Source organism: Aythya ferina (assembly GCF_964211825.1).
Source record: "Aythya ferina genome assembly, chromosome: 13".
NCBI classification, from domain to species: domain Eukaryota; kingdom Metazoa; phylum Chordata; class Aves; order Anseriformes; family Anatidae; genus Aythya; species Aythya ferina.
The window spans coordinates 21,109,984-21,128,440 of NC_140311.1; the positions used below are offsets into that span (position 1 = coordinate 21,109,984).

An 18,457-nucleotide genomic window follows, 5' to 3' on the forward strand; every position below is an offset into this window, starting at 1 on the left:
TCTGATCTGAGCAGTGTCTTTACCACACGGACACCTTCTCCCCTGTGCAACCTCACTCCTCAATGCCCTGTCGAAGGCTGCAAAAATTCTGGTGCCAAAATGGGCTAGGCCAGTACTTCCCAGTATAAGTGACCTCTTTCCCAAGGAAAAGAAAAAGAAAAAAAAAAAAAAGCCACTCCAAAGTCTGTAAGGAAGTTTGTGCCCCTGCAGCATCTTTGCTTCCCCACACAATGTAAGACAGCAGAACTGGTGCTCTGGTTTGCCAATGGATGTTGGCAGTTACTAGTTCTCACCACAGGAAGCAACATCCCCCAGGAGAGCAGGCTCTTCGTGGTGCCAAAGTCTTTACAATATGCTGAGACAGGAAGTGGGCAGGAGGAAGCTGTTCTGGTGAGGGTGGCAGCCTGTATGTTATTCCTCCCTTTGCATGGCCAGGGGACAGTTAACTGAGCACATCTTAGTCCTGCAACATTTCGCCTTCTGCAAGAGGACACAGATGAATGGTTCATTTCACCCCAGCAGCAGCATGCTCTGCCTCTTATCCTCTTTCGAAAGAGAGGTATTAGTGCTGGCTTCGTTAATAAAACCAGGCTGCTGCCTGAAGCTGGAGCAAGCCAGGCCGGCTCTGCAGCTGCAACAAAGGTGGCTCTCCTCAAAGCCTCGGGCTGTTGCCAGGCAGCAGCACTCAGATGCTTTGTAGTGTTTGAAACCCAAGGCTGCCTTTGCTCAACGGTGTCCATGCTGTGCTGCTGCAGCAGTGTCCTTACAAATAAGTGGCTCTGCAGGCTAGGGGCTGCCACTGATGGGGGCTGCTGTGTTATTTAAAATGAGAATGAGCTGTATGGCTTTCTGTGGCCACCTAGCTGACCAAGCTGGGCTTTCGTGGGTTGTATATCCACTCAATAAACAGTCACAGGTCAGTTTTAGGTAAGTGATTTAGTAAGTAAGCATTAAAAAAAAAAAAAAAAAAGAAGCTGTTTGAAAACAATTTATTATCCCCACAGTCAGTCATCCTTGCCCCCACCAGGATAAAATCTGACCTTGAACATTGTCTGCAGCTCAGCCTTGCAAGGTGTGAGTGCCCTGCTCCAGTGCTGATCCCTCAGCAGTGCTGTACAAATCCTCTCCTTGCACACCTTTTGTCACGCTGGCTCTGTGTGAGCAGTGCCTGCCTGCAGCCCAAGGGATGAGCCAGCCTGAGGGTGCTTGCTGCTCGGTACCAAAGCAGGAACGTGCTCTATTTCAGAAACGCAGTGTACTGATAGCGTGACCCCATCCCTTCCCCAGGCTGCCCTACGAGTGCCTCCTTAGGATGGGCCAGGTGGCAAATGGTAACACAAGGTGCAGCTTGGGAATATGATTGCCAGGGATAAAGATAAAGTGTATTGGTGGCGCAGGAGCCGATGTAGGTGACAGTATTTCATTACCTATTCAGAGTTAATTTGTCTGGCCTATTTGTGAACAGAACACAGCATGTTCACAGGTCAATCACAGTGCCAACATCATATGACTTCAGGCTTAAGGTATTTCTGATAACAAAGGTATTTTGGAGAGCAGAAATTAGTTTTCAGGCACACGCAGTTTTTCTGTGTAAAACCTTCTGAAGCTTTGCATTTACTGAAGAGTTTCATTATCTTATTGCCATTATTTTTTTGGTTGCTTTTTTCTTTTTTAATTAGTGATGAAAGTAGTACAAGAAGAAATGAGCTGTAGCCTCTTTGTTGCCACTGGCTCATGTATGAAACCCCAAGATGTGAAAGAGACTAACCAGTTTTCAGTTGTTCCGGCTATGTGAAACAGAAGCAAGTACACAGCAGAAGTGATGAGAGAGAAATTCTTAAATGCTTCCTTGAGTGCAACGAGTTATTTGAATGCTTAGTTGTGTGTACACATGCTTTGCAGAATTGAGTCTTGAAATATTAATCTTACACTGCTTGGTAATGAAATCTTATTTTACCATTGTCCTTTATTTAGAAATGTTACAGCTTTCTTGCTTTTTCCCTGCAGCATTCCAGCATGTTTCCAGCCTCCACTCCTTCTGGCCTCTCCGATGACCCCCAGTCAGTGTCACCTTCTCCCAGCTATATGTGGTCTTCCAATGCACCTCCTCGTTACTCCCCACCGTATTTTCCACCTTTTGAAAAGCCACCACCTTATACGCCATAAAGAATGTGGAAGAGAAGAAAGAAATACTTGCCATTGAAATAATTGTGAACATTTTGTATTTATATTTTACTGTGGGAGAAAGCAGGAGGATAGAAACAGAAGATAATTGCAAATATGACTAGTTGATCAGACTGTTATTTCATGCAAGACTTATTTCAGAGGTTTATCAATGGGGCGTGAGGAAAGGGATGTATTGTGGATGTTTTGCAGTGGTGGTGAGTACCAGGGGACCTAAATTCTAGCCTCCTCATTTTCCAGTGAGGTTCATATAGTCCTTGGTTTTTAATAAAGTGATACGACACGTATGCTAGATTCTGGTCTGCCTTACTTCATCTTGAGCCAAGCTGAAGTAAGAGTAGCCAGGACCAACAGCTGCCCAAGAATATCTTTCTGTTCAAGGTGAGAGTGCTTGCAGACAGCTCAGCTTGATGCTTGTTTTGTCTGGTCTTTCGTCTCCAGTTGTTGGGATTTTGTGGGGCCACTGAACCTAGCTCACGTCACTTGTTGATTACAGTCTATGTAATGGAAATCCTTGTGAGGAGCCACGACAGCATCTCTTAACGCTAAAACTAATGAATAGAGGTAACTTCATAGGGTATTTTCATATTTGTCTAGCAGAACAACTGGAATATTGCTTTTTTGACAGGAAAAACTTTAATAGGCTTTATTAGCTGTTTTATTTTGGGTTACTACATTGCAGTGAAAACTTTTTTTTTTTTCCTTCTGTTTGGTTGGGAATTATTTTTTAAGCTTGTAATTTCAACTTTTTTAATGGGTTGAATCAGCACCCTGAATAAGCACTGTTTTAGTAGCTGTATTACAGGCTGCACATAAGGAATTTCCACTACTAGTTCTCCAAGAGGTAAGTCTCACATGAATAAAATTCATCACCATGTAATATAGGATGAAGCTGATAGGAATTTACAGTTATTGTCGTGACTTTCATTTAATCTTCAGCTGATGACTGTGCTGATTGATCTAGATTCCAACAAATTTTGCATGCATCCTGCATAACAAAAGAAGGTCAGCTTTGTTATGTGATACAATGTCCTGTAAAGTGTGGTTCTACTCCAGGAAGTGACCTCAGATGACAGCTTTTAGATCTAAGCTGCTCAACCTGAGCATTCTCAACTGCTTGCTTCAGAGTTAAAAAATAAGGTATTGACATTTTATTCCTTATTTCCTAAAAATTTGATTTCCTTTGCACCAAATTGTTGATCCTATTCCTAAGTTGTCTACATGACCTTCAATTTAATGCAAACAGAAAGCTACCAGAAAGCTAAATCTTGTATGCAGAATCTGGAAGTGGTATACATGCTAGGGAAAGAAAACAACAGCTAGAATTTAAACTGTGGCATCTCTCTGCTTTTAAGCTAAAAAAACCTGAAATACTGTCAAAATGGAGAATAAATGCTGAAGTCCCTGATCTCACTTTTCAAAGTACACTCACACTTTATAATGCTGTTTTTACTACTATGCATTTGCAAAGCCTTTAGGCTCAGCTGTGTTAACTTTATCATTCTACTGTCAAACACTAGTCAGTATATTAGTAAGTTAAAGGATGACACCTTTTATCCAGAAGCAAGCACGTACCTTTTCTCCAGCAACAAATAAAAATAAATAGCTGGAGAAAGCAATACAGCACTTGGGATTTAAAGCAGTAGTGTATGCAAAACATTTCCTGGTGACATTTTGTTTTACTGAGATAGTTGAAGTGCAGCCCCTGTAATTTGCATATTGAAAATAAATTTGCATACTAGGGCTTCATCCATTTTATATTATGTTTTCGAGAACGAAATATTGTTAAAGAGATTCATGTGCAATTTCCAAATAGGCAGTACCTAAAACTCCCCACAAACCTATCACTTGAAGGATACATAAATTTAATATCAGAAAACTTTTTATTGCTGCATCTTTGAAATGGAAGCTAACAGTCCTGTCCCACTTTCAACAAACATACTATACCATTTGTGCCTATCTACTAAATAGGGCTAGAAGGACTAGGGGACACCACAGGACAGGACTAAGAAAACTCATAAGGGGAGCACAACTTAGTGGCAGAGAAACAATAAAGAAATGATGGTGTCATTGGTTTCGACTTCACAGATATACTAAACTTAGGAAATTATCCAAATTCTTGTTTTATAAGGAACTCTAAGGAATATTTAAGCAAAAATTACATTGCTGCTTTAAATTTACTGTAAAAGGAAAAGGCCATTGTCACATTTAAAAAAAAATAAAAATGGTTGGATTTTTCTGTTGAACTACCCATTACCTTCTGCTTGAGTAAAACTAAGTGTTTAATGTAAATGCAACATTCTGCGCTGTATTCATCATTTCTTATGCAAATGTAAAATTGTGACTCATATGTACCCTTTTATTACTTTACCAAAGTTAAATAAAATTGTGCGACTTTTGTAAACATAACTTGCATTTTACACTTCAGCAATGGTCCTGTTTCACAAGCACCTTTAATGCTAGCTGAGGAATTTGGTTTAACAGCATGCATTCAAGAACAATCAAAAACACAAAACAACAGGACTTGCTGTACTAGGAAATCAGTGGTGGTTCTACCAGGAGTAAGCAGAGATTTGTTTTATTATTAAGTTCTGTTTTGTTAAGCCTCAGATATCCCGTCAGTTTTGCAGCCCTACCCACATAACAGGATGCATTAATTTCAATCACTGTAAAGTCATTGCTGCTAAATTTCTGCTTAACATGGATGAATAATCCATCCAGTTAAGAGTTTCACATACTTTTGTGTTTATTGTATTTGGGCCTAATTCTGTCCTGATCACACCAACTGCTATTTGATGTTAGCAAAAATGGAAGACGTGTGCCATGTAGATAAAGACATCTAAAGTATCATTTTTATATATTACTCATTGAATTGTATGCCTTATCTGTGCTAAATTCAACTAAAGTAATTTTCTCAACGTTAGCCAGCGTTCAACAGCAATCTAACTATTCTATATGATAACCAGTTAAGAATAGAAGACGTAATACTGAGTTAGCTGAAATGCATTTTGCTGGTCACTATATATATTTTTCTTGATTTCTAGGTTATTTGCAACCACATTAATAGTTGGACAGAGTACTCTACTGGTCTGAGGGTAAGCGTATATAACAAAATTCTGCTTAAAATATACAGAGGAGTGTTTCAGCTAAAATGCTTTCTTGGAAAGTACTCAATCAAAGGAAAAACAAATAAAACCTCAAATAAAAATAACAAAAACAACCTCTAGGGAGGGTTCCTGCTATTGTCATAGACCTGGAGAAGAATGGTACAAACTATTAGCCATCAACCACGTCAGATTGCAGAAGCTGATTTGTGATTGAAATGAAACATGCTACACATCTCTGGAATTAAACTTTTTATTTTTTGCCATAGAAAGCTCTAAGAACTAATACCAAGTATTGATTAATGAAAAGTGGAACACAACTTTAAAAAGTATGTTAAAGAAAGACTATACAAGTATATACAGATCTGGCAAAAATTATTGATTTTTCACATGGAACAGTTCATAGGTAACAGGTGTAGAACTCAATGTTCAATGTATATAGTTGTCAGCTTCTGCATCTTTTTCTAAGCTGCATGCCTTAACAGTACAAAATAAATAAGCAGGTGATTTTTTTGTTTTTTATTTTATTCATATACTGGAATGCTATGGGATGAATCTCCAAAGAAACCATACAGCGAGAATGTAACCACCATCATTACATTTTGCAGCAGATCCGTTAATGTTTTTATACGTGTATAAATGACTGTGAGGTTTTCTAGCACTCTGTTGAAATTGTTAATTTTTATCTAAATGCTTTTTCAGATTCCAACTTTTTCACTCATTACCCCAAAGCCAATTTCTTAATATTTACATAAGGTTTTTCATTAAGTTAAAGTGGAAGCTAAATGTTTAAAAACAAATGAACAAATATAAGTGCAATAGCCAGAAATCTAAATATAAAAGCTCATGGCCCCATAAAGTTTAAAGAGGAAGGATCTAACATGTTTCCAAATGAATAAATATTGGAAGTAAAATTAAAAAACGCTCTACGTGACCTCTGGACTTTGGATATCAAAAATCACTTCCAAGGAAAACTGAAGACCCTGAGACACATGCAAGCACGAGTCTTCTAGCAAAAATACAGTTACAAAGCCCTAATTTTCCAGTTTTCCTCCAAAGAGAGATCTTCAGTAGGCACAGTTTAATTTAAGGTTTAAATATATCAGCAGCAAATATTGATAGCCATTATTTTTTGTTATCACTGAACGCACACTTTTCAGTGTATCCTTAATTCTCTGTGTGTCATGTCAACAACAAAATGATCACATTTTTATGACCAAAAGTTCATGAAATTTCTACACAGCATGCAGCCAGCTACGTCAAGCAATCAATACTTACTCCTTGTGAGGATTACATGTGGCTGCTGCAATACCATCTCAGACTACATCCAACCTGTAACATTTGAAAGCATATCCTGTTATACTCAAAGGCGTTCGCAACATGATCTGGGAAATAACCACGTATATAATTTTTGGCCTACAAAACAGAAGCGTTGAGTATTACACAAAAAACGTAAACATTCTCTTTCTCCCATCGTTACGCATTTCTGGTACCCTTTTTTATAGCTCCAGTTGTATTTGAACCATTTACCAGTTAAATATCTTTCTGTCAGGAATACCAGATGCCTAAAATCTTTGAAGGTCGTAGGACCAAAACGCTTCTCTGAAACAGGAGAAGAAAAACTTTTAGCTGTAATTTAAGCAATGAAAGTTTACAATAACTAACTAGCACTATGCAAAACAACCTTGCTCAGTCAGTCATCACTAGAATTTCTGTGCAGTTTTCATATTACCATTTACAGAAATTCAAGAAGTCACTAAATCTGATGTGCTAAACTACAGTAAACAGTTGTTTTTCTCAGATCTACTGTTTCCCGTTCAGGTTGGACTTCTTGGATCATCTCCTAGGAGTCGTAAAATGTACCAAGTGCAAGGAGAAAAAAAGGGGCAATATAACAAACCTGAAACTGAAAACAGATAACAACTAGGCAGCTGTAGAGGAATTATACTGTGGACTATGAGGGATGAGGGGTATTTTTTGATTGTTGGTTCATCATTATTACATGGTTACACTAATTCTGTAAGTGGGAAAAAAAAAAAATTGTTTTTAATTTAAAAATTTTTTAAATTTTAAAATTAAAAATCTAGCCAAATAGACATACAAGATCCTCTGCAGTTTCAGTGCTAAGCTGACGCAGCACTTGGGTTATTTCTCAGTTTTAAGAAGCCTTCAGATAGCAAAAACAAACAAACAACAAAAAACAAAAACAAAAAAAAATGGACCCTTGCAGTTATGCATTGCTCAGAAAAATAAAATGAGTTGTGGGATTATTTTTTTAAATGGTTCCACATTCAAGAGACTATGATGAATATTTTTACTGTTTTCTTGGTTAATGTTTAAACACAGTTCAGCATTGAAGTTCTACCATGAAAGAAAGGGTTTACATAAGAAGTGTGGGTATAGGAAATACATCGATTACTTTAGAAATTACTTTAGATCTCTAGTTCTTTAGAATAAACTGTACCTTTTTCAAGCTACGAATCCCCACGGTTTGATCAAAATTAACATACTAGCAAACACTGCTAGCTCCTTGAAAATGTCTTAATCTGTATTCAAGTAAACTTTCCAATGAATTGCTTCCACAAATTGCTTGCAGCTACTAATGATCCATCTAAGTACTACCATTTGGTGACTTGGTAGAACAAGTTAACTTGTTTTCACTTTAACAATTTGTTCTGCAATTATTTTAACAGTTCATTTAAAACAGCTGCAGTGTTTCTGCACTGAAGCCCTTTTCCAGCATTTCATGCATTTCAGTAAGATTCTGGTATTACAAACTCAAATTCAGTGCTACCCTCTGATTGATTTTGTTTAAAAATTGCTTCGTTTCCCTGTGGAATGAAAATATCATCCCAGGTCATTTGTTTGGCTGGAGGATTCGATGTTGTTCCTTCGGTGCCCTCCTTTCCTGTGTCAACACGATAAACAATTCCATTCTCATTTAATACCGGTATGCTGTTTGAACGATCAGTAATGTACGCATACTGTCTGATCTGCAAAGACCTGCAAGGATGCAATCGGTAAAGCTTGGTGTCTCCAGAAGGGTCTTGGCTATGAACTGATCTTATGTGCGAGGCCATGATTTGGTAGTTGATGAAAGACTTGCCACATGTCAAGCACTGGTACCTCCGCTCGCCAGTGTGGTGGATTTCATGCTTCGTACGGTATTCAGCGAGAGGGAAAACCTTGTCACAGTATCGGCATGGATACTTCTTCTCCCAGGAATGAACGTTAAAATGTCTCCGTAAACTCGTCAGACACACATACGATCTCTTACATACAATGCAGATGTAGTAGACCCTTCCGTCCACTATCAGCTCGTAGTGGTCATCATGCTTAACTTTCATGCGTTTCCTGCCTGGAGAATCATCACCAGATGTTTTGGGTGTTTCATCACGCTTGGCTTCTCCTTCCTCGGGATCATCCTTTACAGGAATGACTATGTCATAGGTGTCCTCACCAATGTTTGCATAGACCTTACAGCCTGTGGATAAGCCTTCTATTTCAGTGGCTGTATCTAACGTTATGATTTTCTGCCCTTCCGCCACATGTTTTGGTGCAATGCCTGCACTGAATTCTCTATTGTTTCCAGTAAGGACATCTGAGATTTTTATTTTAAATTCTCCAGGCTTAGAAGATGGCTCTTGTGAAAACGTAACAACCTGTTTTTTCTGTACACCTGATCCTTCAGAGGCTGCAGTCTTGGATGCAGCAGGCTGCTGAACCAAAGAGCTACTGCTGACTGAACCAGGACTAGAGGAGCTAATGACATCGTCATCATCTTCAACCATCTCTTCTACATCATCAACAGCAGTCGTTTCCGTTTCAGCTGAGGAACTGTTGTTAGATGGCTTCTGGTTCTCCTCAACCAAATTAATCGTAGGGGTCACATGTGTTTGATTTGAGGAGCTAACAGTGGGTGATGCATTCACTGGAGGCCGATTTAGCAAAATAATCTCAGGTGTCAAATGCTGTGGTGTTGCAGAGACAAGGGATTCCGCACTTGATTGTATTTGTTTTGCATTCAGCTGGTTAGCAGAGGAAGAGAGTTTTTGAGTTGCTGTGGGGCTAGTCAATAGTGGGGAGCCACCACTGCCACATGATTTTTGGTCAGACACTCCAGCTGCATTTGAGCAAGGTTGGTTGTGGGTTGCAGCACTAGTATCTTTAGTACATTCTTTTGGGGGAACGAGCTCAGAGCAAAAAATGACATCATCATCATCATCTGAGTCGCTCACTGTTATTTTTGCAGTCTCATATGATATTCCATGCAGGGAAAACGATTCAGTTATAACCGGCATCCCCCCCAGTACATCCCCACTCTCTTGCCTGATTGCAGGTACTTGTGTTTCAGCATCCTTTTGAGTGGGGCTAGAAGTTGAAGTTTCTGAAGCAGCATCTTTCACCTCGTTTGACGAGCTTTTTCCTTCAGAAGGAGGTATGCACAGATCGGCTATGAATTTAACACCCAACAGTTGCCCTGATTTAATCAATTCGTCAAGTAAGTCAGATCGGACAGAGATTATTTTGGAACTATACATATAGTTAAGTATTTCTGCAAAGATTTCGGCTCTTACAAAGCTCAGTTCAACTACTTGCCCTGCCACTGAGAAAAGCTGGTGAAAGTATGTGCTTGAGGCAGAAAGAATGTTTCTGTGAGCTCGAAATTTCCGGTCCTCCACGATGACAGTAACATCACAAAAAAGTCCATGGCCACGTTGTTCATTCAAAGACTGAAGGAGCGCGTTAGAATACTGCGTGTCTGTTGCAGAGATCAGTTTTTCCCCCTCCATTCCTACAAAGAGAAAGCAAGAGGTATCAAATAAGCAAAACCACGGATTTCTGGCTTTGTGTGACGGTGTCACACATTTACAGTTTAATAATTTTGAAAATTACAGTTTAATAATTTTGAAAAAACAAATCTCGGCATGCATAAGCTTAGTGAAGGGCCTAGAGGGGAAGACATATGAGGAGCAGCTGAGGGCACTGGGTCTGTTCAGCCTGGAGAAGAGGAGGCTGAGGGGGGACCTCATCGTGGTCTACAACTTCCTCGCGAGGGGTAGTGGAGAGGCAGGTGACCTATTCTCTGTAAACACCAGTGATAGGACCCGCAGGAACGGTGTTAAGCTGAGGCAGGGGAAGTTTAGACTGGACATCTGGAAGAGGTTCTTCACTGAGAGGAACAGGTTCCCCAGGGAAGCAGTCACTGCACCAAGCGTGTCTGAATTTATGCAGCGATTGGACTGTGCACTTAGGCACATGGTCTACATGTAAAATTTTGGGTAGACCTGTGCAGTGCCAGGAGTTGGACTTGATCCTTATGGTCCCTTCCAACTCAGGATATTCTATGATTATATGATAAGCTTAATGCTACAGCACTCTGCAAAATTTTTATTTATTTTTTTTAATCTGTCCCTTTTCCTCCCATGCAAGGTATGTGCAGAACTGAATACACCCTCTGTTCTCATCTCCTAGAGAGTAAAAAAAAGAAATGATGGTCTAAGTCAATAGCAAATAGGGTAAGTTTGAAAACCAGGATGCTGTATGACGGTTTCTCAAAGGGTCTGAGCGTTAACAGAGGTTTGTTTTCCGTTGTGGAATATTTCCACAAGTATTTAGGAGAGGCTCGGCAGCGCGTTCATTTTAGGGGCCGGCCACCAGGACCTGTGCACGCCTGCCCCAGCGCCGCTGGAAACGCTGCGGGTACCTCCCTTCTCTGCCCAGGAAGAGAAACAGCCCCGCTCCCCGGGCATCCGCAGGGCCGTTCCGGGGCGGCGAGGCAGCAAAAGGGGGAGCGCGGCGCTCCGGGGGGGTCGGGCAGCCCGCGGGAGAAGCTCCCCGGCCGCGGCTGCTAGCGGAGCCAGCGCCCGGAGGCCCCCAGGGGCGGCGGGCCGCGCTGACAGGCGGCGGGCCCGAGCCCAGGCCCGCAGCTCCGGAGCGGCCTGGCCCTGTACGGGGTAGCGGCGGCGGGAAGCAGGGGGCGGCGGGGTACGGGGACGGGGGTGGCGAGGATCCACGTTACCTGCGCTCCGGCCGCCCTTTCCCTCAAGAACGGCCGCCGGCCGCCGCCGCTCCTCGGGCTCGGGCTCGGGCTCGGCTCCGCTCGTGCGCCTCCCCCGCCGCGCCGCCGCCAGGGGGCGCTGCGCCGCGCTGCCCTCCCCCGCCGGCCGCAGCGCTCCGCCCGAGCGCCCTCGGCGCCCTTCGGTTCCAACCCGAGCGGCTTCGGCAGTTTCCGACTTCCCGCCCCGGGAAGCACCGCGCTCCACCGCCCTTGTGTGGCGCTGACCGACCTGACCCGGCATGGCCGCGGGGCTGACGTAGTCGGGAAGAGAAGCGGCTTCTCCAACGGAGCTTTCGGGTCTGAAAGTCTGCAGAGGCAGTTCCTGATTATTTCTGGGCTTGTCCTGAGAGTTCAGTGAAGAACAGAAAAGAGTAATCGGGAAAGATTGGCTTTCTGCCTCATAAAACCGTTCAGCTGGGTTCTCTCCTGATACAGGCTCTCAGTCGTTTTTATACGGGAGGTCACATCAAATGAAAATTGTGCTATGACTGTTTCAAGTCTTAACATACAATCCACTGTGCTTTTCTCTCCTCCAAAAACATCCAGTGGTTCAAATTAAGCTATCTCTTAGCCTTTTATCTCTCAGTTTTAGGGATTATTCTTCATCTCATTGTCAATTCCCTTTCTAAACACTAACAGGAAAATTCAGATGAGCACAGAGTTGGAAGAAGCCCTGCTTCTGAAGCATCATCAGCTTTGAACAGCCAGGTTTTGAACCGCTTACTCTTAGGCACTGTCTCATGTAAAACATGATGGGCTAGCTGTGTGAGTCTCACCATCTGGACTTTCCTAGCTTTGCTGAAACTTTTCACTGTGGCAGCTTCTTAGGTCAGATATAAAATCTGAACTCGTCTCTCTGTGGGCAAGGCAGAGCTAATGCTTGAAACATGTTTAAATTTTAAAAGCTGGCCAGCTCAAAAAAATTTACTGAAGCTGCCTCTCATTGCTCCTGCACTTCAATGCAGAATTTCAATGCCTTTTTTTTTTTTTTTTTTGACACACACCTCTTAGAGTTTTGTTTTTCTGCCTTTTTTATTTTTAGATTAGCCTAGAATGTGTAACATTACACATTGTGTAACATACATTGTGTAAATGTATGTGATTTACTTTGTGTAAAAATTTATGTAGCGACAAATTAAATGAACCATTTTTTGTAAGATATTGACAAGAAAGACATCTAGAACATTTAATTAAATGTGTTGTTCTTAGAACTGGAAATACAAGTGAGAGAAACAATGCCAACCAATTTATTTTAATGCCTACCAGTGATCCAGAGTAACTCTGGGATGGAGACTCTGAAAATTACAAGTACAAATTGCAAAAAGTGATGTCTAAGGTTTTTTGTTTGTTTGTTTGTTTGTTTGTTTTTTGTTTGTTTTTTGGGGTGGGGAGAAAACAAGAAAATACACAACCCAGCAACAGGTTTTCAGTTAAGCCCTTCAAAGAGCTCTCTTCTTTTTTAAAAAGGCAGCTTGCGGAAACAAAAAATTGTTTTAAAGACAAATCGGAGACAGAAGTATTCTCTGTCATAAAAAAAGTGTATTTTACATTAAAATAAATTACATTGGATAAACAAGCCTGTTATAAATTGCCCCCTTAATTAATTTTCAGAGAGCATTGCATTAATAATAGAAAGGAATTTATTGAGTAAGCAACAGCAAGCAAAACAGCGCTGGGCGGCCGGGGAGTCTCGGCTCCACCAACGGCGCGCACCTCACCCCCGCCAGGGTCCCTTTTTATATCTTGGTAATTCCGGGATTACGCAGCACATCTTGGTATATTCTGCGACTGCGCGCACTGTTGCTAGGGGGTTGTCTCTGTCCCTCTGGTGGTCGTGAAGATGAAGGCCGTAGTCTTCCTCAGCGTTGTGGTTCAACTTCTTTTTTTATTTGGTCATGTTGGCCCAGCGTGAGACAGGAATGCAGGATGTTGATACACTAGTTTAGCAACTTATCAGGAGATGGTTACATGAACTTTGCAGCAGTGTCTTTGAACAAAAGAGGCAACTGAGATGCAGAAGGAGAGAAGGGGAGGGGGTTCTCTTTTTGTTACATTAAGCAAAAGAATTTTCATAGTGTCTAGCGAAGTATTAGACATCTTACTTGCAACAGCTTTTGCAACTCCTGCTCCTCAAACAGAACTCCTTGTTTTATAATACAAAAGACAATGAACAAACATTTATTGTGTATTACAAAGCCAATGAGTTTCCACTTGGGGACTTCAATAAAATAAAAAATTAACAGTTATCCTACCTAAGACTACTTTTAGGAACAGAAATATTCCACTGTGAAACTTCAAATTCCTGAAATGCCTGGGAGGAGGCTGGGGAGGCCTGGCTGCACCACCTGCCCTTCCAGAGGCCTCAGGGGTGCATTTGTGTGCCATGTGGTCCCTATGTTAGGCCTCTGTCTGGAGTGTTGGTGACATGAACTCATGTACCCAGTGCTGGGAGTACATGGCAGCCTGGACTTCTTCCTAGGGAGATTCGACTTCACATACATGTACTTCGGGCAGCATGTGAGGACAGCTCGGTGCTGGGGATCACCCCAGGCTTCGGGTTCCTCCTGAGGCAGGAAGGTCCCAAGCTGTACCTCACACAGTGCAGTCAGCTGGCAAAGTTGCAGCCACTGCAACTTCCACCTGTCTCATTCACATGACCCCACTGTCTCATTCAGATGAACCCCCAAAAGTGGCACTGTTATCCCAGCCCCTTCTACCCTTATCGCTTTTAGGATTTCATTAGTTAATTTAACCCCTGATACTTTATAGGCCAGTAATGACCTAGCTGCCCCAGTGTATTGGGTTCGATGGCGAGGTTCGGGGGTGAGCTGCACTGGCAGCCCCTGTGAGAAAAATCCAGAAGCCTCCCCGTGGCAGATAAGGGACAATTTCATCCAGCCCCAAAGGGGCCCAATGCTGCCCAGAGCCAAGCCATGAGCAACACAGTCCATGCCTCTGTGAGAGCACATCCACGAAGACAAACAAACACCTGCTGCTCAACAGCAGCTGTGAGAGCAAGGAGTGAGAAACCTCCCTGCAGATATCAAAGTCAGTGCAGGAGGAGGGGGAGGAGGTGCTCCAGGCACCAGAGCCGAAGCCCTCCTGCGGCCTGTGGAGCAGGCTGCCTCCCTCACTCCCCCCCCACCCCCCCCATACTTGGGAAACTTAACAAACATCACAGCAAATATACCAAAACTTCTAGACCGTTACTTAGATAATGCCTACATCCTCTTTCCCTGCTCACTGAACTTCAGACAGTTCTGTCAGACACTACATACCACACCTTTAACACCTTCAATAACTCTTTTAACAGCTCTTTCTATCTTTCTCCAGCCTGTACTTTCACAAAAGACTCAGTCATTGGCCAACTTAATTCCATAGTTTTTTTCCCTCCAGGATGCTGAAACAACATATCAGTATACCGTATTTAATCCCCTTTTCCTTCTCTCCTCCTTCCTCTCAGGATATTCCTATTTGAAGTGGCCAGCCTGGCCACACTTCCCATCAAAGCCTGTCCCTGCTTGGATTCAGGCTGCAATGCAGGTAGCTTTCCTTGCCTGCCATTCCTTCATCTCTCTTCCTCTCCTTTCCATCCTGGCCCTGACTCCCCCTGAAGATTTTCTTCCTCTTTCTCCAACCCTCTTCCTCACTACCTGCTACACTATCAATACCATTAGTTTTGATCTCTGCTTTTTCTTCTCATCTTCCCTCCTGACACACACCTTTTGGGCCTCCCACAGGAGGGCCCCCCAGTGTCTGTTCACTACATCCCTTCACCTTCTGGAGCATTTTCTGTGTATTTTGCCAGGCTTTAATCACAAAATGAACTTTCAAGAGCCCATGGGATACCGAGTCCTCTGGATTCTTCCCCAAGTACTTTCTCATTCTGACCCCAAGTGTCTCATATGATTTCTGTGTTGCACACTATTATTATTCCAGCCAGGATTGGCAAGAGGGTATTTCTGCCCTGCTGGTATTGCCCCTGGTCCTGGAGGATGAGCTCTTTCCCATTTTTGTATAGCAGCTCTCCTCCTGATCATTCCCATTTCTTTTCCTGTAAACAACATACTTATAGACATAATTCTACCCCCACCAAGAGTATAAGTTAGGTCGTAGGAACTGGTCTAATAGTTAAGCTAGCCTGATGGGATCCTCAATTAAAGACTTCCTCTCCTCTTAAAACTCCTAACCTCTCTGATGGTAAGGAGGGGAGGTAGTTCACTTAAGAGGGTACACAGTTAAGTGTTAGTACTGTTGGTATCAGGGAAGGCAAAATTCTCAATATCTCTTCTACCTTGTTCTAATTCTTGCCAGAGCCTAGAGTACGCTCCTCTTCTAGGGACAATGTTAATTACAGTCCCTGTTTCCCTTCCTGGAGCGACTTCTGCTGCCACCGGCGCAATATTAGGGCTATAGGGAGCATAACCTGGCTCCTTCTCTGAAAAAGGAATCTTATTGTTTACACATAAATTTTTGAAATATGCCTTTGGTGTAGTGCATACACACGGGGCAATTTGGAAGGAGAGAGGACTTTTAAGCATGCAGAAGAGATACTGAAATTACTCCAAGTGGTATACCTGCCTACTAAAATTGACATTAAAGGACATCAAGCAGGGGATACTGATATTGAAAGGGGAAATAGATTGGCTGATGCAGGAGCCAAAGGGGTGGTAGAACAGGCATCTGAAAGTCAAATTTTGGCACTAGTACCAGGAACAGAAAACCAGGCATTAACAAAAGCTTGAGAAAATGAAGTAGAATATTCTAAGATGTAAACAGAAAATGTTAACGTGCAGGTTTAACATAAATAAATGATGGGAGAGTTGTGATACCATATTAAATTGAATGGTAACTGGAGAACATAATAAAGCATGCTGGGGAGCTGAAGTAGCATTAAAGTTTTTAAATAGAGAATGGATAGGGCCTAATTTGGATACCACAGTAAGACAGGTAACTCAGCAATGTGATCTTTGTCTCCAGACTAATTCCAAGAACACTCCCAAGCCAAAAATGGGACAAATTGGAAAAGGTAATGGGCCTGGACAACAATGGCAGATTGAGTTCACCAAACTCCCAAGAAAAGGGGGGTACTGGTATTTGTTGGTATTAACTGACACCTTTTCAGGATGGCCAGAAGCATTTCCAACCAGAACAGCCAAGGCTCGGGAGGTAACTAAGATATTACTACAAGAAATAATACATGTTTTGGAGTTCCAGCAACTATATCCTCTGGCAGGGACGAAAGTGGTACAGCAAATTAGCTGCCATTTGGGTATAGACTGGCAACTTCATACCACATATTGCCCTCAGTCAAGTGGCCAAGTAGAAAAATGAACTATTTAATCAAACAGCAAATTGTGAAATTGGGACAAGAAGCAAGTTCAGTTTGGCCTCAGTCTCTTCCTTTAGCTCTTTTGCATATACCAAGGGGAAAGGAAGGGCTAAGCTCCTTTGAAATCTTATATGGACAACCCTATGGAATACATGCAAGCTGGGGATAAAATTGTGACCTCCTATATGGTGGCCTTAGGTAAACAGCTCAATGAAATTGGAAAACATGTGAGTGGGACTGGGTAGAGGGCTAGATGGACCAGTGCACAATAAACAACCTGGAGATTATGTGTATGTAAAGTCTTTTGCAGAGAAGACCTTGGAACCACAGTGGGAAGGACTGTTCCAGGTACTCCTTATCTCTTTTACAACGATCATAATCAAGGAACAGAATGCCTGGATCCATCATACCACAGTGAAAAAGTCACCCAAGACCCCCTGGAAGGTTACTCAGGTGTGACCTGGAAGGTTACATTTCTCACACCCTTAATGGTATCATTAGTCGAGAAAACTGAACAGTGGGCGCACAATACCTACATGTATGTGAAACTCACACAGGCAGTCAGTGATAGTTTCAGCCTTTCTGACTGTTGGGTGTGCACAGTGCTGCCTAGAGGCAACCCCATATGAAGTTCCCCATATGGGGCATACCCAGTATGAATTAGACATTGACCTTTGTGCACCCAAGAAATGGAACATGTCCATTTGGCAAGAATGATCGTGAACATCTAGGGGAGAGATTTGAACTACTTCCATATGAAAATGTTAACATATACACCAGATGCTTAAACAATAAAATCCCATGTATAGGTACAGGTCCACTTAGTTATTTAGCCCAGGAACCTGACAACTGTAGTATGACAGAATATGTAGGAACTTTTAATCTTACTAAAATGAGAGATTATGGTGTAGGTGTCACAATATATGCTGATAAAAAGCATATGAACTCAGGATCTCACGGCCTCAATCCTCTTGCGCAAAATTGCAAACTACAAAAAGGATTCTATTGGCTATGTGGAGATGGGCATGCTAGAAAAAGCTAACCCTTAAATTAGAAGGGTCACTGTATTGGGGGCTATCTTAGCCCTTGAGGGGGTATATTCACAGAACCTCCTCCAGGAATAGTACAGACCTTATGGAGACAAACACGTACTGTTTTGAATAACCCCCTCATGATGAGACCCACAGGATTCCATAGTTTTGTAAGGTGGTTGATTCCATCCTTTGGAATAAGTGAATTAGAAAAAGCTATTGTAAATATCTCAGCCACATTAGAAATTATTGAAAATGCCACAGCCAATGCTCTTTTAGCATTATAGGAAAAAAATTTCTTCCCTACACAAAGTAGTGCTTCAGAATAGGATGGGATTAGATATGCTTTTAGCCAAGGAGGGAGGATTGTGTACAGTCATAAAACAAACTTGCTGTTCATATGTTAACAAAAACAGATTGAGACTGACCTGGAGAAGATTTGGGAAAAGAATAAAATGTTGCATGCAGTAGCTCAGGATGATACATCGTGGTGATTTACAGACTTGGTAGAAAAATTAACTTCCTGGTTGCCAAACCTAACCTGGCTGAAACAGTTTATCACAATAATCTTGGTTGTGATTTTGTCCATGGTTCTTTGTGTAGTGATCTGATGTAACTTATGGTGTTTTAAGAGTACAGGAAACTCCTACAGCGAATGGAAGAAGAACCAACTCAGACAGAAACTGGAGTCTAACAGATATTTTGAAAGAGTGTTAGACAGGGAAACACTATATTGAAAGTCGAA

At 42.0% G+C, this 18,457-nt stretch overlaps 2 protein-coding genes and 1 long non-coding RNA gene across 7 annotated transcripts in view; 1 reads left to right on the forward strand and 2 right to left on the reverse strand.

The window, feature by feature from the left end:
* The window catches only part of TMEM255A (transmembrane protein 255A), a 25,706-nt gene extending 21,113 nt beyond the window's left edge, over positions 1-4,593 (forward strand). For all 5 annotated transcript variants that reach the window (XM_084534027.1, XM_084534028.1, XM_084534029.1 and 2 more), the window contains one exon: positions 2,008-4,593. In XM_084534027.1, coding sequence (XP_084390153.1) covers positions 2,008-2,166 — 159 coding nt within the window. In that variant the 3' untranslated portion in view covers positions 2,167-4,593. The remainder of the gene's footprint in view (positions 1-2,007) is intronic.
* Positions 4,173-11,435, reverse strand: ZBTB33 (zinc finger and BTB domain containing 33). Its single transcript, XM_084534021.1, has 2 exons — positions 11,311-11,435; positions 4,173-10,083 (listed from the first exon to the last, which is right to left on the reverse strand). Exon 2 carries the CDS (start codon positions 10,079-10,081, stop codon positions 8,042-8,044), a length of 2,040 nt encoding a protein of 679 aa, XP_084390147.1. The 5' UTR covers positions 10,082-10,083; positions 11,311-11,435; the 3' UTR covers positions 4,173-8,041.
* Positions 11,436-13,214: 1,779 nt separating this feature from the next.
* LOC311443691 overlaps positions 13,215-18,457 on the reverse strand; it is a 206,836-nt gene continuing 201,593 nt past the window's right edge. Inside the window, exon 2 of the long non-coding RNA XR_014697430.1 lies at positions 13,215-13,355. This is a non-coding gene — a long non-coding RNA (uncharacterized lncRNA). The remainder of the gene's footprint in view (positions 13,356-18,457) is intronic.

Coding starts and splice junctions, on each gene's coding strand:
- ZBTB33 (XM_084534021.1), bottom strand. CDS start 10,081: ATGGAGGGGGAAAAACTGATCTCTGCAACAGACACGCAGTATTCTAAC.